The 24,517-nt window shown below is 41.9% G+C and overlaps 1 protein-coding gene across 1 annotated transcript; it reads right to left on the reverse strand.

The window, feature by feature from the left end:
- Nucleotides 1–7,833: 7,833 nt before the first annotated feature.
- On the reverse strand, nucleotides 7,834–9,431 carry LOC132659035 (zinc finger protein 280B-like; the record flags this gene model as incomplete). The annotated part of the gene is given in 2 exon segments (XM_060408536.1): nucleotides 7,834–8,702; nucleotides 8,705–9,431. Coding segments are annotated over 2 exon segments (1,596 nt in total), but the record flags the coding sequence as incomplete, so codon positions are not given.
- Nucleotides 9,432–24,517: the final 15,086 nt, after the last annotated feature.

A 24,517-nucleotide genomic window follows, 5' to 3' on the forward strand; every position in this document is an offset into this window, starting at 1 on the left:
TATTTTTGTGCACATGTGCACGTAGAAATTTTAGTGCTTACCAAAATTCAAGGTCCTGGGAAAGAAAGCTTGTACTTCTGCATATGGACAGGTTTCCTCTCAGCGATGTTACTGTGTCCACGCATATATTTGTGCACATGTGCACGTAGAAATTTGAGTGCTTACCAAAATTCAATGTCCTGGGAAGGAAAGCTTGTACTTCTGCATATGGACAGGTTTTGTCTCAGCGATGTAACTGTATTCACCCATCTATTTGTGCACATGTGTGTGTAGAAATTTGAGTGCTTACCAAAATTAATGTTCCTGGAAAAGAAAGCTTGTACTTCTGCATATGGCCAGTTTCCTCTCAGGGATGTTACTGAGTACACGTGCATGTTTGTGCACATGTGCGTGCAGAAATTTGAGTGCTTATTAAAATTCAAGTTTCTGGAAAAGAAAGCTTGTACTTCTGCATATGGACAGGTTACCCCTCAGCGATCTTACTGTGTACACTCATATATTTGTGCACATGTGCACATAGAAATTTGAGTGCTTACCAAAATTAATGTTCCTGAAAAGAAAGCTTGTACTTCTGCATATGGACAAGTTTCCTCTCAGGGATGTTACTGAGTACACGTGCATGTTTGTGCACATGTGCGTGCAGAAATTTGAGTGCTTACCAAAATTTATGTTCCTGGAAAAGCAAGCTTGTACTTCTGCATATGGACAGGTTTCCTCTCAGCGATGTAACTGTATTCACCAATATATTTGCGCACATGTGTGTGTAGAAATTTGAGCGCTTACCAAAATTCACGTTCCTGGAAAAGAAAGCTGTACTTCTGCATATGGACAGGTTTCCCCTCAGCGATGTTACCGTGTACACATGTATGTTTCTGCACATGTGCGTGTAGAAATCCCTGCCAGTTCGCTTGTGAGTATGAGCTACTGCAACCTACCTAGCCAGGTGATAGAAGTTGGACAGCGAAACCATGAAGTTCTTAGGGAACGGTACAGAGTCTCTGGCCAGCAGAAGCACTGAAGCCAGGGAATCGCTCCCCGTTTGCTCACTGAGCAAACACGTTCTAGGCGGAATCACAGTGGTGCACCTAGGATGCTTGGCAGAAAGGAGAGGCAGGAGGAGAGAGCCTGGGGAGTGTGAAGACGAAAGTCCACTACATCTGCAGTTTTATGAAAAGTAGAAAATGTACCTAATGAGCAGGGAGGACAAACTGTACTTAATTAATTGAGTTATCTAAGAGGATTTCCATCCAAACAGCCAAAAGTGCTTCCTGGTTTTTTCTTGCTGCCTGTAGTAAAACATGAAGGGATTTTTTTTTTCTTTAATGTTTAATATAAAGATTATTAAAACAGGGGACAAAACTTGCTGATTTGGGAATTTTCCAGTCTTTTAAGATGACAGAAGTTGTTAAAATTAATGACTCTCAAGCAAGATCATATCCAGGGCATTGAGATTAGGTGGTCTAAATACAACATTTTACACCACCGATAGGCCAGTTCTTCTTCATATTATTTTTTATAAACAAAGGTGTTCTAAAGACGAGTGTGACTGTAAAATTCTTTGTTAAGCCTCAGAAAGCTGGAAGGGGATGCCTCATGGCATTATTTAGTCAGGCCAATACCCTCCAAAGAGTTTAGGGGTGTCACTCAGAGATCCTTTCAGTCACACAATAAGACTTCTACCAAGGTTCAAGGTGTTATCCCTCAGCTATCTCAGCAGAAAACCAAGACAGAGTAAGCCTTATTATGAAGACATGTGTGACTGTCGCTTTGGAGTGGGGTGCTTTGCCTTGAACACCAGTAAGAGTATCAGGAGACACACCAAGGTTTTAAGATAACATATTTAAGTTCAGCTCGGACTGAAAGGACCAGCAATAGTACAAAATAGGAGCTCTGGACTTCTACCTTCTACAAGCAGGAAGCAGGCTAGGGAGACTGTTTCATGTAACCATATACTAGCCACCTTTCATGCAATGGCATCATGTCAGTGGGTAGAATGAAAAAATCAGAGACGGAAGCCTAGGAAGTGTCCAGGCCTTAAATACTAATCAAAGGACTGCCCGCAAGAACCCATGGGATTTCAGAACTGCTACTATTGACTCCCATCTCCCCTCCCCTTTCTGGAACAGGAGTGTCTATGAAGGTTATCTATGCCTGAACCACCACTGTATGTTGGCTGTGAAAGGGAGCAGATTAACTCATCTCTTTTGTTCACACATCCTCAGGTCTAGAGGAACTACACTTCTATAATTTGAACTGATGTGTTGCAGACTTGAGAGGCTCTTGGACTGCAAGGAGATCAAACCAGTCAATCCTAAAGTAAATCTCTCCTGCATATTCATTCGAAGGACTGATGCTGAAGCTGAAGCTCCAATACTTGGGCTATGTGATGGGAATAACCGTCTCATTGGAAAAGACCGTGATGCGGAAAAAGATGAAGGTAGGAGAAGGGGACAGCAGAGGATGGGATTGTTGGATAGCATCATCGACTCAGTGGACTTGAGTTTGAGCAAGCTCCTGGAGTTGATGGACAGGGAAGCCTGCAGCGCTGCAGCCCATGGGGTCGCCAAGAATACGACACAACTGAGCAACAGAACACTTGAGATACTGTACACGTGGACCCTGATCCATAGCTGGACCTGACTTAGATGACAAGGTCCTGAACTTCAAGTTAATGCTGTAACAGATAAATTGTTTAAAAGCATTGGCAGGAAAAGGCATTTTGGACATACACGCATGTGAACAATTTCTGGCCATGTGTGTACCACGTGGTTTTAAATTATGTCCACGGTTCCTTCCTCCGCCCCTTCACATGTGTGGTGGGCTTAGTGGCTCACTTCTCATGTTAGAATACTGTAGAAACGAACAATGAAGCGTCTGAGACTAGGTCATAAAAGGCACTGCAGCCTCCTTGATCATCCTCTTGGATCACTCACTCTAGAAGCCAGCTTAGTCATATCTCGAGAGCACTCAGGTAGCCCTTTAGAGAGGCCCATGTGAAAGAACCGAGGTTTTCTCCCAACAGCCAGCAAGCAAACCGGTTTCATCAGCTATGTGAGTAAGCCATCTTGGAAGGAAATCCACCAGCGCATGTCAAGGCTTCAGAGGATGGCAATCTCATCAGACACTGAGCCACAACACTCAGCTGAATTACTCCTGGATTCCCAACTTTCAGCAGCAGTATGAAATAATATTGTTTTAAGCTGCTAGTTTTGGCTAACTGCTTATGCAGCACTAGTTCATTAATGCACTGCCAACTTTGGGCAATGTCTTTATTCAGGGCTGCCTGTCCATCTAGTCCAATCTAATCCAGAATCTGCTACTTCAGTTTAGAAAACATAGCCCACCCTTGATCTGACCACCCTCAGTATCCGATCAAATATCATTTCACTCACCGGAATATCTTATCAGCCTTGCCTAGCCTCAGCAATGATCCTCTCAGTTGAGCCAGAGTCCACCCTCATGCTTATAGTCCTCATTTTAATAAGTCTCCATCCACTGACACCCATTCTGTTATTGTTGTCCATTGCTTTTCAGTCTCCCATCTCTGTCTGCAATCCCATGGGCCCACCCTGTTCCTTAGCTATAAATCCCAGCTGCACCCCTCCTGGAGTCACACATAAGCTCAATCTCTCTCCCATGTTATAATACGCCACTGTAGTACTCTTACCTTGAATAAAGTTTTTCTTGCCACCTTTCGTAAGTGTTATGAGTACTCTTTGAACATTCCCAAGTTCTGTTAGGAAGGATTACTCTCAAAGGAATCTAGTTTTATATCTTTACTCTTTATACTATATTCATTCGGGGGAACAAATTTCTAGAATTAAAACATTTCATGTTTTTACCATACAAACAGAAAATATCTTTGAAAATACATTTACATATCTTAAAACATGTAGTAATCTGAAAAGGATGCGTATATAGACATGTCAGTGTATATACACACATGCCCTCAGAGCTCCAAGGAAAACTTAATTCTCAGTAAACAATAAATGAAAACGTTCAGCCTGAAAATAGTGAACTCTTTGGAATCAACTTGCCAAAAATCTTAGACAACGAAATTTTAATTAAAAAACATGGATACATAAAAATATTTGGGATTCAGACAAAATTGCTAAATAAAGATAGGTCAACCCCTAAATCATCTATGGAAAAAAAAAGAAAAGAAATCCTCAGTATCATGTAATAACCTATCATGGAAAAGGACCTACAAAAGAATAGATACGTATCTGCATAACTAAATCACTCTGATATACATCTGAATTTCAACATTGTAAATCTAATATATTTACAGGAAAAAAATTGTGAAGAAACTTCTAAAATGCAAAGGTATAAAGAAAAAAAATCCTAAAGAATGTAGGAAGTATCTATGAATTGAAACAAAAATAGAAAACAAAAATAAAGCTTGTTGGGATAAGACGACAAGAGCTGCTTCTTGGAAAAAGAAAATCAGAAACATTGATACAACTGTGGCAAATCTAATAAGGGGACAGGGAGGTTAATTCCAATACTAGAAATGAGGAATGAAATGGGATTCTGAGAGGATAACATTCAACTCTGAGTGGGATTCCTTTTGTTTCAGGAAAGGTCCAGTCAAGCAACAACCTGGGGAAAGAAAGGGAAGGAAAGAAAGAGGAAGAGAGACAAGGGAAGAAAGCAAGAAAAAGAAAGGAGAGGAGAAGGAAGGAACAGTAAATGTCTCAACAAATGTTGTAAACTATCCAATAAAACAATTCTCTTCAAGATCTAAAAGCAGAAACGGAAATTTATTAAGCCAGATACTCATTGCTTTTGATGGTACTCAGAACAAGAAAGCCCACTTACACATCACTGTTTAGAACTGGCCAACACAATATGATTATTTAAAAAAAATAAAAATATGCCATGTTATTTGTAAAAAAGACAGCAGAAATAATTTTTAAAACATTATTTCTACAAATACTAATTTTACTTACAATGTTTTGGCAACATTAATAAAATAATAAATTTTACCTGAAAGAACAAGCAAGGCAGACAAGGAAATTCACAAAGGGCAGTAACAAAATAATAATCTTGACACATCTTCAATAATTTGTAAAGAAAACAAAGTGTCATTGTGTGAACAAAATATAGAGGTATCAAAAGAAAAACAGAGGAAGCTCCTGAAAGAATTCAACTCACTATTAACTATCTTTGATTTGCAGGCACAGAAACTGACTCAAGTTAATTCTAAGAAGCAAAGCCCTGATGTTATTATCTCTTCTCTTTTTCATGTTTCTTTTTTTTTGTGTGTGTGTGTGAAAATTTAGGAAATTTAGGCTGGAGAGGGAAGAAGAGGATAGAGACTTCAAGTGCCTTTAAGGAGGAGGAGGAAAGAGAGGGGGTTGGAGATTTGATTGTGTTATTTGAACAGCATTGGTGAAGCTCAAACAAGGGAGCCATGCAGGCCTACGGGAAGAGTATTTCCAGAAGAACAACACTTGCAGTCTGGATCGGCAAGAAACGGAATTTGATGGAGGAAAACCAAGGCCTGTGTTGTCAAAAAGAGTACATTAGTGGGGAAAATAGTACAGTAGAAGACAGAGAATGGAAGAGAGGAAGCAGTCAGGGACCATATTGTGGGAACCTTTTAATTTGGCAATAAATACAACTTGTAGTCCTTAGGAGCATACTTCACAGCAACTAACAGCAACAGTGTTGATAATACTAAGCAACAGTAAAAACACGTAACTAAAACATTTCATATTTTTTTACTATAGAAATCGAAGAAAGCAGATACAAATGCAATAGTCTGCATATTTATTTATACAGAGAGTTTTCACGTGAGACCAGAACACACACACTCTTTATACAACTAAAAGTGGTTTCAGCTGACACTTAGCAAAGTGCTTTGGCCCAAATAAACTAACCAGAAAGGCCTAGTAAAATATTCAAAGTGCAAATATATCAATCAAGCTTTGAATAAATAAACACAATTTATTTGAATTTTAATTTACACTCACGAAATTACCTAAAATGGAGACAACAGATTCACTACAGCTTCATCATCTATAGTCCTTCCTCTTCAGTTCTGAAAAGGATGCTACCCGCTTGGTGATGATCTCTTTCCAGCATTTTGTGAAAGCTTAGAGGACTTAAAGAAACTGAGGCCTGGGGAGAGTGGCGAGAGACAAAGAGGAGGAGAAAGGAAGAGGAAACGGAGAGTTGCTCCTGGCATAGGTCTACAGACAGGATCCCAGCTCCTGGAATGGTGCACAGAGATTGCTAGGTATCCGTGCCAGAAGTGGAGAAGGGGTGACATTCAACTCCAGGGGGAGACTCAACTCCAAGGACCTACAGAGGCAGCCAAGTGTGCTGATGTTCAGGAACCAATACTTAGAGGGTACACCACAGGTCTGTGAAAGAGCCCTTGGAGACCGCAAGAAAGAAGGTTTCCACAAGTATAATCACAGATTAGATGGCTGGATAGATTAGAGGAAGGAAAACTCTATGACCTGATAATTACTGAAATACATGAGACAATTCTTGCACATCAGACTGTGTCAAGAAAGACGGAAACTCAATTAGTTTGATACAATGGGAAATTACACACGCAAAGAATTAGCTGTTAACTGTACTACATTTGTGTGCAAGGCAAGATAAGATACAGAACCGAAATCTTCACATGGTCAACTCGGGTAAGACACATGTAACTGGAAAATGGAAGCAAGAGTTCCAAAAAGGCTTTAATCACCCTGGACTATTTTTATCCACTATATTTACGATTCTTGGACAACTCCACTGTAGCTTAAGGGTAAGAGAACTCAATTTAGCCCAATTCAAAAGCTGAACAGATTTCCTCTGTTTGATCCTTTTCAGCTACAACTATGGGTCCAGCGCCAATCAAAGTGGACGTCAAGGCTCTTTTTCCTTTGGGAATTGTAACTTGCTTTGCTACTGTGTCTGACACAGATATGCCGACCTCACTGTGACTACAGGCCAGCCAAATGGGAAAGGGGACAGAATGAATCAAATTCCCCTTTTGATCACTGAACAGGAGGTCCACAGGCACCAGGTCTCATTAACTATCTCTGCTTCTCCAACTGCAGTCAGTGCTACACAGGGCCTGCTTCATGCTTGCCAGGGTCTCTCACCAAACACAGGCATTTTAACGGCTGGCTTCCTTGAGATGTCCCTGGGCTAGGTGAAAGCACTCTGAGACAGTGTTCCTTCTCCCTTGGCTCTGTGCCTGCAGTGAATGTATGCCTCTTCCTCAGCTGGGACACGAAGCCACATCTCTTCACTGATTAAATCCCGTGTCTGGTCCAAACTCAATTCGTAGCTTCTCCATCAACCTCCACTGCACGCTTTCAGAGCCAGGTTATCTTAGATCAGCCCAAGAGGCACTTCAGAGAGTGACATTCAAATCTGGCTATATAGCTGATACTGAGATCTGCAAGGCATGAAAACACTTCAAAATTACGTTGCTAAAACACTCTACAGATTATATGTATAGGAGAGCTTTCGAACTTACAAGTAACATCAAATACCAAAATAGGTTCTTACTTTTCCTTTCTCCACTTCTCTCATTCTCTCTCTCTCTCACACACATGCACACATCCTTTTTACATGTTAAGACAATTACACGAAAAACAGATCATAGATTTTTAAATAGCATCTCAATATGAAGATCACACAAAACTGTACTTCCTCTATTTAAAACAAAATCACATAAATTACCCATCGGTTTTCCTATATTTGATATTATTGAATAATGCTATAAGTTGATCTTTTTGTTTTTAATGGGGTTTTTAACTTTGACTGAAATACTTGCTTCAGACTTACTGAAGGCAGAATTAACTATTATTTTTCTTTTTTTGACCTCCTCCTTTTAGATTTGGGGGGTGATGATTCAAAATCAGATGTGTTCACAGTAATGGATGCAACTTCCACCAATCCTGGCTGAAGGGGTTCCAGTGATACCTGAATAACAATTTTTGTTTCAGGAGACAATCCTTCTAGCTGCTTAGGCTTCTTAAACATCTGATGACACTGGGTCTTGTGCTCCCTCTCCTCTTTGGAAGTTAAAAACTGCAGCCGACATTTGGAACACTGGTGAAAACTCTTTTCCCAGTGCCCTCGATGATGACGTCTGTATGCTGTTGCAGTTTGAAAAATTTTGAGACAAAACGGGCAAAGTAAATTCTTGGTGTTACCATGGTATGCTCTGAAATGTGCATCCACATCTGCAAAAAATGATGATCTGTAACTGCAAACCTGGCATACATAGGGCATTTCACCAGGCTTATGATTGTCTTTCATGTGCTCTAAGAGAACCTGATCTGTCTCAAAGGACAACTCACAGATGTGACAGACTGCGGAGGGCTCCTGGGCCGTGTGGACACTTTCAATGTGACACTGCAGCTGGAAGGGAGTAGGAAACTGGCGGAGGCAGTGCTGGCAGGTGGTGTGGGTTTTCCAGCTGTCACCTCTCTGCCTCTCAAGTTCCAAATGGTGCTTCACGTGATTCATAAACTTGACATTTTTTAGAACTTTCAAGCAGCTGAGGCATTTAAATGCCGTGTGGGTCTTCGGTTCTGGCTGCCCAACTCCTCCATGCTCGCCATAGTAGAAGTCACGAAGTAACACAATCAGATTTCCTTCTGTGGGATCACCAATTTTGTTTGGACTTACCAAACTTGGAAAATCAGTTTTTGTCCGTCCATTTTCCCCTAAAATAAAGGTCTTACAGGCTTGCAATGAACACTGTCCTTTGGAAAATGTTTTGGACAAGGTTCTCCATTCTGAACATGGCTTAGTGAGGTATGGACACGGTCTGGTGTGCTTTGCTGAGTGGTCTCTATATGAAAAAAACCTGACGGGGAGAAACCTAAAGAATGTTCCCCTACAATGCCATCACTGAGTTTAGGCCTTCTGGGATTTCTGCGATTTGTTTCACAAGGGGAAACTCGATTTGATACATGAGGACTTTTATTCATATCACCTGCAGAAACTGCTGTTTCTACTCGATGCTGCAATGACCTTGTGAAGGTAATCAAAGAAGAACATAACTCCTTCGAAAAGCAATCAGGCACTATTTGTGGTGAAAGATTTTTATAATCAGCTTGAGACGGAGGTTCAATAATAATAGGACTGCCTGTTGATCTTGAGTCAGAGTCAGACACTGGCAAGACAGTCTTTGCTTCTGATGTAGGAGTCACATGACTAACAGGCTGTAATCTGTGAGCGTTACCTCTCCTGAAGTGACCACACCTTTTTCTCCTTGAATAAGAACCTGGGGTATCTCTGTTCAGTATGTTTGAAACGACTGGTTTTGAAGCTGAGCTCATCCCAACAAAGATGACGTCAGCATCTTCATTTCCATGTTCCACTCCAACCAAGATCACTTCATCATCATCATCAGCATCTACTTGTTTCGTCTCTCCCTCCCTTTTCTGTACTTCTGGCTCTTGTTCTTCTTCACGTTACATACGTGGGAGTTCCATATTTTTAATACTTTCTTATTCTTAGAGGGTGCGGTCACAAGTCCCAGTGCTTCCTTTATACAAACTGCCACCTAAGTGTAAACATACTACAGATTAGTTAAGTACAGAAAAATGGGCTATTTGATTATCTCCAAAACTCTAGAGTACTTATACACACCCTTATCTTACAAAGACACTGAGTGTCAACCAGACTCAATGACAGCTAAAAAACCTACGACTACAAGTCTACATGGCTCTAGAATCATTGCTTTGTCGCATGTTCACTTTAACCTCTTCTACTTAAAAAAATAAAGAGGGGGAAAAAAAACAAAACGCCACACTGATCATTACGTGAAATCACATGTAAAGGAGAGTATTTTTACAAAAGCATTGTTCTACAGCGTTTCGAAGCATAGACTTTGGAGTCATAGGAGATTAAGTTGGAATTCTAACTTAACCACACACCAGTTGCCTCTTCTTGGGCAAATTTGTAACTTTTAAATGTGTTTTTGTATCTTAAAGACAAACATGCTTATTTCTTAGACTTAAGGTTAACAGCTTTTTAAAAAGGCATCAGCTATTCAATGGCATCTTGTTTTGTAGTAAAAATGGAAGAAAATGGATCTTAAATGCACATTACAACTGATCCATAAATTCTAATTTCATAAATGTTAACAAACAAAATAGGTAGCAAATTCAAAGTATAATCTATCTATACCTAGTTAACAAACAGCATAATTCAATGTCAAGCACTTAATTCAGGCCTAGGAAACTGAGAATGAGCTCTCTGATAATCTCACCCCAATTCCACACAGATATATCCTAAATTTCTCCCTCTAATCCTGGCTAAACTTCAATCCAACAATGCTTCATCTTTACGCCACACGTCTCTTCCCCACATAGCAGGCAAAATGATGCCAGTCTTTCTCTCATACCAATATCAGACAGAGACATCACACACACACCCACACACACACACAAACACACAGAGACCTGATATCTCTTATGGATACAGGTGAAAGAGTCCTCAACAAAATACTGGCAAACAAAATCCAACAGCATATAAAAAAGACTGTACACTATGATCACATGCGATTTAGGGAGGTATGCAAAGTTGGTTCATTATAGGAAAGTCAATCAACATTATGCCATTTTAAAACAATAAAACAAATAACACATCTGCCTGAAGAAAAGGCATTTCCCTGAATCTAGCACCTTTTCATAACCTGGGATAAAAGAACATTTAATAATTAAGAACAGAAGAGAACTTTCTCAATCAAAGGGCACCTGTAAAATGACCCACAGCTAACATCATACTTAAGAATGAAAAACTGAAAGCTTTCCCTCTAAGACCGGGAACAACACAAGGAAGTCTATTACACACTTTGGCTCAACATTATACTGGCAGTTCTATAACCAGAGCAATCAGGTAACAAAAGAGAATTGTTGCTGTAGTTTCAAAAAAAAAAAAAAAAAACAACGAAAAAACACAAAACAATAAAAAACAAAAAACAGCCTTCAGAATGGAAAGGAAGAAGTCAAAGTATATTAGAGATAAGATAATTTACTATAGAAAATGTTGAAGAAACACAAGTATTAGAATTAATATAAAGCTTGCAGAATAGAAGACAAATATTTTAAAAGTCAACCACATTTTATACAGTAGCAACAAATGTTGTTAAGTAAATACTTGAATCTACACTAGCATTCAAAAGAATACTTAGGAAGTCAGAAAGAGAAAGACAATATATTCTTTTGAATGGCTGAGTAATACTCCACTGGGTATATGTACCACAGCTTTCTGATCCATTTATGTGTTGATGGACATCTAGGTTGTTCCATGTCCTGGCTATTATAAACAGTGTTCTCCATAGTGGCTGTACTAGATTGCATTCCCACCAACAGTGTAAGAGGGTTCCCTTTTCTCCACACCCTCTCCAGCATTATTGCTTGCAGACTTTATAGGAATCAATTCTAATGAGATGGATGAAACTGGAGCCGATTATACACAGTGAAGTGAGCCAGAAAAAAAACACCAACACAGTATACTAACACATATATATGGAATTTAGAAAGATGGTAATGATAACCCTGTATGAGAGACAGCAGAAGAGACACAGATGTATAGAACAGATTTTTGGACTCTGAGGGAGCGGGAGAGGGTGGGATAATACGGGAGAATGGCACTGAAATATGTACACTATCATGTAAGATAGTCTCCAGTCTATGTTCGATGCAGGATACAGGATGCTTGGCGCTGGTGCACAGGGATGATCCAGAGAGATGATATGGGGTGGGCGGTGGGAGGGGGGTGAGGATTGGGAACTCATGTACACCTGTGGCGGATTCATGTCAATGTATGGCAAAACCAACACAGTGTTGTAAAATAAAACATAGTAAAAATAAAAATTAAAAAAAAGAGAGAGAAAGACAAATATCGTATGGTATCACTTATATGGACTCTAAAATATGCCACAAATGAACTGATCTATGAAAGAGAAACAGACTCACAGACATAGAGAGCAGACTATGTGATTCCCAAGAGGGAAAGGTACGGCAGGCACAGATTGGGAGCTGGTGATTAGCAGATGCAAAGCATAATATATACAATAGACAAACAAGAGCGTAGTTTATAGCACAAGGAACTATATTCATAATTTGAGATAAACAATCATGGAAAAGGGTATGAAAGAAATTGTGTGTGCATATGTGTGTGTTTACATATGAAGGAAAGGAAAGGGCAACTGTTGGCAAGCACGTACAGAAACTGGATCCTTGTGTGTAACGGATAGATTTTAAAATGGTGCAACTGCTACCAAAAACAGTATAAAGGCTCCTCAAAAAACTAAAAAACTAGACCTGATACATGATTCAGCAGTTCCACTTCCGGATATAAAATCAAAAGAAGTTAACATGGGGTCTTGGGATATCTGCAGAGCCGTGCTCACAGCAGCACGAAGCACAACAACTAAGAGGTGGAAGCATCGAAATGTCCATCAAATGTGATATATACACACAATGAAATATTATTTAGCCATATAGAGAAAATTCTGTCACATGCTACAGCATGCATGATCATTTCAGACATCAAGCCAAATGCAATAAGCCAGTCGTACAAAAAGACAAATACTGTAAGTTTCTACTTGCATGAAATAGCTAACACAGTCAAGCAATAGAAAGGAAACAAAAAAGAATGATGGAGTCCATGGTCTAGGTCAACGGGCAAGAAAAGAAGACTTGCTGTTTAATGGGACAAGTGATGGGTACAGAGTTTCGATTTTGCAAGCTGTAAAGGTGTAGAGATCTGCTTCATAACAATGTAATAAGGAATTCCCTCGTAGTTCAGAGGTTAGGACTCCACAGTGTCCTATCAGGGGCCTGGGTATGATCCTCAACCAGGGAACTGTCATTCAAGCTGCACAACACAGCTAAAACAATGACAACAACAACAAATCAACACTGTGACTATGTGTGTGTATATGTCTTAGTCACTCAGTTGTGCCCAACTTTGCATCCCCAGGGACTAAAGCTCACCACGTTCCCTTCTCCATCAGATTTGCAGTGGGTTGACATTTCTTTCTCCAAAAGGCTGATGAAAGTGTGCAAAATACTTAGCATGCAAAAATGGTTAAAATGGTAAAAATTTAAGTTAGATGTTTTCTACAACAATTAAAAACAGAAAAGCATTTAACAACCAGGAAAAGAATTTGAATAGACATTTCCGACTCTTTGCAATCCCATGGACTGTAGCCTACCAGGCTCCTCCGTTCATGGGTTTTCCAGGCAAGAGTGCTGGAGTGGATTACCATTTCCTTCTCAAGGTGATCTTCCTCACCCAGGAATTGATGCCAGGTCTCCTACCTTGCAGGCAGACATTTGAATATTTGAAATTCACCTGTGGCCTTGACAAGAGTGGCTTTATAGGAAAATGAGAGAACTCGAGATAACAAAGTCTAGGAACAACTCTGCAGAGGTCTGTAACAAGCAAATATGAAATAAAAGCAGCAGAAGCAGGATGTGTCACCAAAAGATGGATTTGTAACGACAGGTCACATTATAGTCAGTCAGTTTGCTGATGGGAACCATCCAGAGAAACAGAAACCTTAATCCAGGGCAAAGAGGAGACTTGCTAGAACTTCAAGAAATGAGTAGGTCTAGAACTGAGTAGATCAAAATTGAGTACATCAGGCCAGAGAGCACACAAGCTGGAGAAGGCAATGGAAACCCAAACCAGTACTCTTGCCTGGAATATCCCACAGATGGAGGAGCCTGGTAGGCCGCAGTCCATGTGGTTTCGAAGGGTCGGACACGACTGAGCGACTTCACTCTCATGCACTGGAGAAGGAAATGGCAACCCACTCCAGCGTTCTTGCCTGGAGAATCCCAGATAAGGGAGAGCCTTGTGTGTGGCTGTCCATGAGACTGCAGAGTCGGACACGACTGAAGTGGCTTAGCAGCAGTAGCAGCACACAAGAAGGGTACACAAGCCAAATAATTTGCTCACATTGACAGAGCTGAGATCATATAAAAAAAAGGCTGGCATAGTGGATTAATGGGTATGGTAACCAGCCTTCAAGTGAATTCAATCTCCTAATATTCCCACCCCTGTGTAGTTCTCTCTCAATCTATCACAGGGTAGACCTGTGAGACTAAGCAAATACACAAGTGAAGATGTGTAACATCTCAAAAAAGACTCTGCACTTTATCATGGGTGCAAGCGCTTTCCTGAATCACTCATTCTGAGAAAAGACAGCAGCCTCCACAAGAGAAGCCCCTTGGAGAGGCCCACAGAAGGAGGAACTGAGGCTTCAAGAGTACAGACAAGTGAGAGAGCTTAGATTCAACAAGCTAAGTCTTCAGAGGTTGCCAAGCCAGACAAAAGCTTGACTACTAACTACCTCAGGAGAGATCCTAGGCCAAGAGATAACAAGTGGTAAGTTCTTTCAAACTATTCCATTTTGAGATCATAGGTACAACACAAACATTTCAAGTTTTAATACCATTCACATCATACTTACACACAGAACAGTTCTCCTATAAATATAGCTAAAATCAAAGCACACACACACACACACACACACACACACACACACACACTCACCCAATCCAAAGCACCGAAACACAGGAGTTGCCTAGCAGCCCAGTGGTTTGGTTAGGACTCAGCCCTCTCACTGCCAGGATCCTGTGTTCGATCCCTGGCTGGGGAACTAATGTCCTATGAAGCCACATGTTGTGACCAAAACAAAACATGCTGTGAAGTCAAAGCTGTACCAGCAAGATAAGTATACAACTCAGCTGTAAGCACAAGTGGCTGGGCATAGAGCTTCCTATGATCTTGTTTACTCGCATGAAATGAACTCAGATGGTGCCTGACCCCCATCCAGTGGAGCTGACTTACTTAATGAAGAAAAGCCCTTAAGGGTACAGAAATGAGAAAGCAATCTCACGTGAACATGTTAAATCACAGGATATTTTCTCTGAATGTACCACTGGATTCATTCATTCATTTGGCCATGCTGTTTGGCTTGTGGGGTCCCAGTTCCCTGACCAGAGATTGAATCCAGACCACTGTAGTGAAAGCCCAGAATCCTAATCACCAGGCCACCAGGGAACCCCCACACCTGCATTGCTTTGCTTTGCCAGCTAAAACCTTAGGATATGTGCATTGCCCCATTTTAGCCTCACCAAGTGGTAGGAGTCAGCTCTACACAGCTTAAGACCCATGGTGTTCTTACTTTTTTTCTTTCAAGAAGGCAGGCGAAAGCAAGTCACTCTGCCTGTTTTTAAGCTTGCCACTCAGAAAGCTGCAAACCTGAAACCATGATGGCCCTGAAGTCAGCACCCGCAATCAGGGTCAGGTAATCCCCAATCAGGAATACTCTCTCTCAACAGCAACGTGTCAGCCAACGAATGAAAGGAGAAAAAGGCAAAGTAAGAAAGCCACACCTTTGTCCCTGTTGTAAAGATGTCTGTCACCTTACCTCAGGGGCCCACTGAACTCCTGAGCGCTTGAGACCTCCCAGTCAGCACACGGTCACATCCTGGGGACAAGCAGAGGAAACGGCCAGGGTGAGTCCCCTGTTCTGGGAACATTCTATCCCCCCAGGCCCTACCTGGTCCTACCCTACGGATGCTGACCAGGCGTCTCACACTCAACCAGACCAAGTGATTGAACTCCTTTGCCCTGAGCTTCTTCCTCCCACCTCCCTTCTCTCAGTAACAAACAAACAAATACCTCATCTGCCAACTTCCCGAACCAAAGGCCTGAATCTCGGGGCCCCCAGGGACGGGGCAGCCCTGGAGTCTGAGGAGAGGCAGAGGAAACAGGAAAACGACTAAAGCACCAGGACAGTGAAGAGGCTGCTAGATAGATGTTTTTTTGGTTTTTGTTTTTGTTTTTTTGCTGCTCCTGCCTGACTGTGCCTGGGTGCAGAACCGGGTCGGGCCGTGAAGATTTGTGCGTCTGTGTTTAAATACATTAGGTTCCACAGGAGAGCTGGAGCTGGTGCCAGGGGCCAGGGGCCTAAGAGGCCCTTTCCGCGAGCTGGCTTGTCCCGCCCCTGGGCAGGAAAGCTGCTGGAGGGCAGAGCCCGCCCAGACTAGAGAGGGGAGAGGGCGAAAGGAGCCTGAAGCCTGTGGATCCTGCCGCAAGCTCTCACCGCCCTCACCAGCCACTCCGCCGAGCAAGGCCTTGTGCGAGTGGGGACCTGAGAAACCCTCCCTTTAGCCGTCAGGCACTGCTTTGGCTGAACCACGCTCCAGTCCTTACCGGTCCCCATTGAGGGAGGAGACAGAACTGCTGGCAGCTCACCTGCCCTAGGCAGTTCCAAGATTAACCCCGAGGAGTCGAGCCTGCGGGGACCAGGCCTCCTCAGGTCTGGGGCGCCGCCTCAGCTCCCCCTACAGGCGAGCGGGCTGCCTCCGATGATTGGCTGCCAGGTGTCGGCACCTGCCATCGGATTGGCCGCGAGGCCGAGTTGGGCGCATGCGCGCGCGATAAGCCCGTCCCCCACCCCCTCCCCCCATAAAAGCAGCCGCTGTAGGCGTGGTCAGGCTGAATCTGAATGTCAAGGATCTTGGGTCAAGATTGCTCAGCTCACCAAATGCGAAGATAGAAAAAGCAGATGGCACAGTCGCCAGGGCACAGGGCTGAGAACGGCCTCCGAGTCTACCAGGGGAGTCCAGTGATGGTGTCCGGCACTCACAGCCCTCAGGGGTGACCTCCCTTAAGCCAGTTCTTTGCTTAAGGAACTTGTCCTTACAGTGCATCTTGGGGCCCCTCCTCTTGGAATTCCATTTCAATCAAGGCAGGGCAGCCTGCCCCTGTTTTTGCATTGTCTATTGTGAGCTGAGAATGAGCTTTACTTTTTCTACTTCTTCGTCTTCTTTTTAATTTTAGAGCTTTTCACTTTTAATGGCTGAGGAAAACCGAAAAGACTTTTCTTTTCTGACGTGAAAATTGTGTGTAATTCAGTTTTCGGAGTCCTTAAAGGTGGAAGAGGGACTTGCCAGCTTCTTTGGTTATCCTCTATGCCTGAAAACTTAATTAATTGCCAATGGTCATATTCGCAAAGCCGAACATATTTCTTTTTTGGCCCTTTACAGAGTGTTTTTTAAATGCTCTGTTCTGCTGGAAGTCTCCTGGTAGTCATATGGGAGAATAAAGTTTTGGTTTTGTTATAATATTTCTTTTCTTTTTTTTTTTTAATACCTTTTCTTTATTTTCCTCAACTCATGTTATTTCCCCCCGCCCCCAGTGTTTTTTTTTAAATGTTAATATCTTTAATTCTTACATGCGTTCCCAAACATGACCCCCCCTCCCACCTCCTTCCCCTCAACATCTCTCTGGGTCATCCCCATGCACCAGCCCCAAGCATGCTGCACCCTACGTCAGACATGGACTGGTGATTCAATTCTTACATGATAGTATACATGTTAGAATTCCCATTCTCCCAAATCATCCCACCCTCTCCCTCTCCCTCTGAGTCCAAAAGTCCATTATACACATCTGTGTCTTTTTTCCTGTCTTGCATACAGGGTCGTCATTGCCATCTTCCTAAATTCCATATATATGTGTTAGTATACTGTATTGGGGTTTTTCTTTCTGGCTTACTTCACTCTGTATAATTGGCTCCAGTTTCATCCATCTCATCAGAACTGACTCAAATGAATTCTTTTTAACGGCTAGTAATACTCCATTGTGTATATGTACCACAGCTTTCTTATCCATTCATCTGCTGATGGACATCTAGGTTGTTTCCATGTCCTGGCTATTATAAACAGAGCTGCGATGAACATTGGGGTACATGTGTCTATTTCAATTCTGGTTTCCTCAGTGTGGATGCCCAGCAGTGGGATTGCTGGGTCATAAGGTAGTTCTATTGGCAATTTCTTAAGGAATCTCCACACTGTTCTCCATAGTGGCTGTACTAGTTTGCATTCCCACCAACAGTGTAGGAGGGTTCCCTTTTCTCCACTTCTCCATTATATTCATTTTTCATTCTTTACTAATTTCATTCCTTCATATCACTGTAAGTTTCCTTTAGTGGAAGCAATGAAATAACATCAAAGAAAATACCTCTGTTGGTAGTTTTAACAGGTAACATGTTAGAAGGTATATGCTCAACTACAAATATGTTGAATATATACAGTAAATACCACTTTAAGTAGCTTCAGAACTTGTATCTGGTTTCAAGTCACTAGGAAGGTTTGTTGAACATCCAATATTCTAATCTCCAGCTGTTCTCAACTTCACAAAGATACAACTTTTTCAATAATTTGTTATCTCAAGTTTAAACTCCGTTTTAGCCACATATATGAACATGCTTTCTAGGTCACATGATTGAATCTGACCCATTGCCAAAAAGTGAAAATTTTGGAATACCTTTCTCAAAAGAGAGATGTTGTTTTCTTCTTCCAGAAAGACTGGTAGTGCAGCCGATCTTTGAACAGTTTGTCGGTTTTTGTTAACTCCATAAAGATTAAGCTGTCGAATTAACCTCTTCATGCTCTTGGTTTCAAATTTTCTGAAAGGCTCCTTTCTTTCCAAGACTTCTTTCCTGAAGAGTTCTTCATTGATCACTCTACATGTGCCTGTCTCATCCCACCAAATAGACTCAAACTGATCACTTTCCACTATATTCCAAAGTTTTTGTGGAAATGTGAGTGAAAGAAAATCATTCACATCATCTGTTTCAGAGACAGAATATGTGTAGTGTGGCCTTTTGATCACCAGATCCTCAGACAAAGCCTGAAAAGCATATTCTTCAATCATAGATCTCAAAACTGAGTCCCCAGATGTATAATCATACCAGTAAGATCGAATGGAGGTTTCTGAACCAGTGGACTCACCTTTAGGAGGTCCATCTTGAATTTCTGAAGAAATATGTGCCATCTCAGGGAAATCTTTCTTCAGATAATGTTCTCATTTGTCTGCTTTTACACAATGCAACTTCAAATGATGTTTGGCTGGCCTACAGAGAGAAACTCTCTGGACAATCACAGAGATCCTCCCTGTCAAACAGCTGTGACATCACAAAATCACTGGTCTCCTAGCAATCGAAGGTTAGTTGTGACATGACAAAGTCACTGGTCTCCTAGCAACTGAAGGGTAATGTTCAACCAAGTGTTTACTTCAGCATCAACTTAAAATACAGACTGCTGGCAGAAATAGTAACCAAAACCATGAAGCATGCAAAAATCTCATTAGTCAATTTGGCCTTTTTTTGGGGGGGGGGTCGGGGGGGGGTTCCTGTGTTTGGGATGGTCTTTCTCTTTCTGGCAGTTTGTGGTTCCTCTTTATTGTGGAGGTTCCTCCCTGTGGCTGGGGTTGGACGAGGGGCTTGTCAGGTTTCCTGGTTAGGGAACCTTGTGTCAGTGTTCCGGTGGGTGGAGCTGCATCTCGTCTCTCCGGAGGGCAATGAAGTGTCCAGTAGTGAGGTTTGAGATGTCTATGGGTTTGCTGTTTGGGCAACCTGTGTATTGAAGCTCCAGGTTCTGTTCCTGTGTTGCTGGAGAATTGGCATGGTATGTCTTCCTGTGGAACTTGTTGGCTCTTGGTCGTGCTTGGTTTCAATGCAGGTGTGGAGCTTTTTTAGAAGATTTCTTTTTTTTTAATAAATTTATTATTTTAATTGTAGGGTAATTACTTTACATTATTGTAATGATTTTGCCGTACATTAACATATGTCCGCCACAGGTGTACACACGTTCCCTTTCCTGAACCCCTTCCCTTCTGCCAACCCGTACCATCCCTCTGGGTCGTCCCAGTGCACCAGCCCCAAGCATCCAGTATCATGCATTGAACCTGGGCTGGAGACCCATTTCATATATGATATTATACATGTTTCAATGCCATTCTCCCAAAACATCCCACCCTCTCACTCTCCCACAGAGTGCAAAAGACTGTTCTATACATCTGTGTCTCTTTTGCTATCTCGCATACAGGGTTATCGAAAACTCACATCAATAAATCTACTTTATTTCTGAAATAAAAGTGATTTATCATCCTTCTATGCACACATTCTTAATATTCAGTACTGTTACCCTAGCAGACTTGGTCTACTTGCTTCTGTGCAAACAAATTTATGAATTGACTGTGGGTTTCAGTGGCGGGGGGGGGGGAGTGCTTATTGTAGGACGAAGCATGGTGTCTTAGCAGCTGGTGCTTCAAAGACACAAATCCCCAAATACTTTCAGGGGGACTATTTTAATGGCTGAGTGAGGGTGGAACATGGGGTCTGTGATCAATATTGGGACATTCTACTAATGGCCTATTAGTGAGGATATTGGGAGTCCACATCATTGACCGTCTAGTTCCAACTATGCACTTACATTTCAGCCTGGTTTGGGCTTTAGCATCTCTAAAATTGTTCACAGGATATTGCTCCGAATGTCAGCGATGGTCCTTGCTGCTGCTGCTGCTAATTCGCTTCAGTCGTGTCCGACTCGGTGCGATCCCAAAGATGGCAGCCCACCAGGCTCCCCCATCCCTGGGATTCTCCAGGCAGAACACTGGAGTGGGTTGCCATTTCCTTCTCCACGCTGGCCCTTGAGGAGGGACTAAAGACCCTTGAGTTTGATTAGTGGCTAAATCATTATTATTGTCTATCACTTGATTGTTTTCCTTAGTTTCTGTCTTTTCTAGCTTCTCTGATTAAAATTCCTTTTGAACATGAGGAGGTCTACAATCTCCTACCTCTCTCTCTCGATTTCCATGCTTTTCAATCTTAAGAAGGGACTGCTTAGTACAATAAAGGAAAACAAGTCTTGGACTTAGAGCTCGATCTTAAATATGACAGAAAATCTCAGTGCAGGTTCCGTTTCTTTTTCAGGTTTCCCAGCTCTTGGAGTGATTGAGTCAGCAACAACTTTGGCTCTTTCCTGTTGAGATGGAGCATGGAGGTGGAAATAATTTTAAAATCTAGGCTTGCTATCAACAGTTTATGATATGAAAACATACCTCTATTTTATATATATTATATATATATATATATATGTCTATGTTAGTATTTTGTCATTAAACTGGACAAACATTTGAAAATTGGTCTATATTTATGAAAAGGAGAGAGGTGAGTGATATAAAAGAGTCCTCATATGTTACATGCAGCCAAGGAAACATATTTTGAAGTATTTCAACTTACATAATATTCAACAATCGAGTAGAATTTGAATCATTCTACATTTGGGTTTTATTGTTTTCCCATTTCTATTACACCTAACATGAATTAAAAGGCAATGTTTATTACAATTCTCTTTCCGAAAGCTATGACTTGCACGTAATCTAGATGCACATCAGCAGATGAAAATGTAAGGAAGTTGTGCTATATATTCAAATATAATATTACTTAGCTACAGAAAACCACATATTTGTGTCACTTTTGGTAAGGCAGTACAACCTGCAGCCTATTATTCAGAGCAAAAAAAAAAGTTAGAAAGAGAAAGGCAAATATTGTTTATTAATGTGTACAAATGGGATTTAGGAAGACAGTAACAATGATTCTGCATGAAGGCCAGTAAAAAAGGTCCACATATAAAGAACAGACTCTGCGACTCAATGGCAGAGTCCAAGGATGGGATGATTGGAGAAATTAGCATTGAAACAGGTACATTACCATACATAAAAGAGATGACCAGTGCAAGTTCAATGCATGAAAGATGCATCCAGCTCTGGTGCTGTGGATGAACCCAGAAGCGTGGGGTAATAAGGGAGGTTTGAGTTGTGTTCAGGATAGGGGCACGCATGTATCCATGCGGCTGATTCATGTTGATGTATATGTCAAAAACTATCACAGTAATACACAGTAACTCTATTCCAATTAAAATAAATCATTTTTTAAAAGAAATATGAAGAAATACAAAAAGAATGCATTCAGAAATAGCAGGGACATGCTCCAGAATACAACCTCAACAGTTGTTTCATATCTCTTCAAGAAAGCGGGCTTAGGAGGGGCAGAACATGTGTGCTGGTATAAAAGCTGAAAGTCGAAGAAGATAAGCTTGAGATTGCAACTGTGCAGTTGCAGCATGACCTCAGTATCATAGTCTAAATAGTGAAAGATGCATGCGGCACAATGCAAGCTTAGTAGATCGGCATGACTACTGTGGAGCTTAGGCTGAGTAGGAGTTCAATGCATGCACTTGAGCATCCTTTCAGGAGTGACGGTACGTATGTTTCAGAGTGACGATAAAGAGATGCAGCGAAAGTGCTCTAAAATGGTGGACAAATACTTGTAAGAAGGAAGGTTCAGAGTGGAAGCTCAGTATTTGCTATAGACTTAGACTTAAGTTGAAGACAGTAGGGAAGACCACTCGATGATTCAGGTTTGACCTAAATCAGATCCCTTATGATGGTACAGTGGACATGAGAAAATATTTAAGGGATTAGGCATAATATAGTGTTTGAAGAACTACATTTGGAGGTTCATGACATTGTAGAGGAGGCAGTGATGAAGACCATCCCCAAGAACATGAATGCAAAAAGGCAAAATGGTTGTCTGAGGAGGCCTTACAAATAACTGAGAAAGGAATAGAAACAAAAGGCAAAGGAGAAAAGGGAAGATATACCCATATGAATAGAGTGCACCAAAGAATAGCAAAGAGCGATAAGAAAGCCTTCCTCGGTGATGAGTGCAAAAAATAGAGGAAAGCAACAGAATGGGAAAGAGTAGAGATCTCTTCAAGAAAATTAGAGATACCAAGGGAACATTTCATGCAAAGGTGGATACAGTAAAGGACAGAGATTGTATGGACTGAACAGAAGCAGAAGATATTAAGAAGAGGTAGCAAAAATCTATACCGCAAAGATTGAAGAACTAGGCAGAAAAGATCTCCATGATCCAGATAATCATCATGATCTAATCACTCACCTAGAGCCAAACATCCTGGAATGTGAGGTCAAGCGGGCCGCAAGAAGCATCAATAGAAACAAAGCTAGCGGAGATAGAGAACTCCACTTGAGTGATTTCAAATCCTAATAGATAGTGAGTGCTATGAAAGTGCTGAACTCAATATGCAAGCAAATTTGGAAAACTCAGCAGTGGCTACAAGACTGGAAAAAAATCAGTTGTTCCAGTATATGCATTTTAGAGCTTCTTCTCTGTAGTGGTGAAATGTGTTCCACACAGAGTTAGACAGGACTGAAGCAATCCTGTGCAAATAGTTGCACGATTTTTTTTTTTTAACCAGTAGCAGCTTTTTTCCAATGAGAGTTAACTGTGAAAGTGGAGCAACTGCTTGGCTTTGAGGGACGCAGGTGGTGTCAAACGGCAGGGTGCAGGGACACAGACTGACTACACCACAGGAGTTAGGGCCCTATCAGAGCCTTTTTTTTTTCTTTTTTGAGCCCTTGTATCCGGTGATAAGAAGGCGTCTTTGGCCAGTCTTCTCCCTAGTTCCACCTATTCAGCCACTCAGAAGGCTTCCTTGCCTGGGATCCTTCTCTGTCGTTCAATGGTTCAGCACATAGAGCGAATTTCCTGGCTGGGGTCCTCCTGTGTAAATCAGTGCATCCGACACTTAAAGGAGCATCCTGAGTGGGATTCTACTCTAGTATGGTGCATCAGGCACTTAAAGGAGGACCCTGCGTGGTGTCCTGCTCTGCATTTCAGTGTGTTCAGCATTTGATGGGTCAGCCTCACTATTGTACTAACTGGTGATGCTAGGATGTGGGAGAGAGAGGCTATGGTGATTGCTCCACCCCCGACATGTGACTCGGTGTTATGGCCTTGCTTTCATGGCTGCCTGGCTTTCCTCCACAGGCATACCCTACGACAATGTCCTCCTTCAAACCCCTTCTCTCCATCTCTCCCCACGAAACAGCAGCCTTCCCCATGAATTGCCCCAAAGTCCCTAAACTGCAGCTGCCAGCCACGGGGCCTTTCAGGGGATGGATGTCCTTGTACGGGGTATGTACAGCTGCAGCAAGGACCCTCTGCTTCTCATTGCACCCAGCTTTCCACAGATCAGCTGTTTCACTCTCAGCTTTAAATGTCTATTCTACACTTCAGACGATTGACCCAATGTGGATTGGACCTCAGCTTCACTTCCTTCCCCCACTCAGGGCAGATCCAGTCCTACTAACATTCCTGATTTTTCACCCAGATCTTTCCCCCGACTGAGTTTTGCGTGGTTCTATATATTCTTTTCCACTTGTCAGGTACTCCTGTCTACTTTCCGGTAACATTCTAAATACTCTCCTGTGTCTGAAGGTGTATGCCTGCTGTATCCATGGAGAGATGTACTCCACATCCACTTATAGCTCCACCATCTTGTTCTCTCATCTCACGAGAGTTTTAGAGCACAGAATCCACCGTGGTAGTAGGTGTGGCTATAAAATGTGAGTTCAGATATACTCTTGAGGGCAAGCTCAGTGATTTTAGCACAGCTGATCTAAAGCGTGGATTTAGTGTTGGCCAGACATATGTTTCAAATGTTAAGAAAATTATGTATGGTGTGCCAATTCTAGAGCACAAGGTCAGTGTTTGTGTACCCTTTCCTGTAGAATGCAAGTTCACTTGTGGAAAGAGGTATGCTCCGCAATGCAACTGAGCAGTTTTAGACATCTTGTGGTAGAGTAC

This window comes from Ovis aries, chromosome Y (genome assembly GCF_016772045.2).
Source record: "Ovis aries strain OAR_USU_Benz2616 breed Rambouillet chromosome Y, ARS-UI_Ramb_v3.0, whole genome shotgun sequence".
In the NCBI taxonomy this organism is placed as follows: domain Eukaryota; kingdom Metazoa; phylum Chordata; class Mammalia; order Artiodactyla; family Bovidae; genus Ovis; species Ovis aries.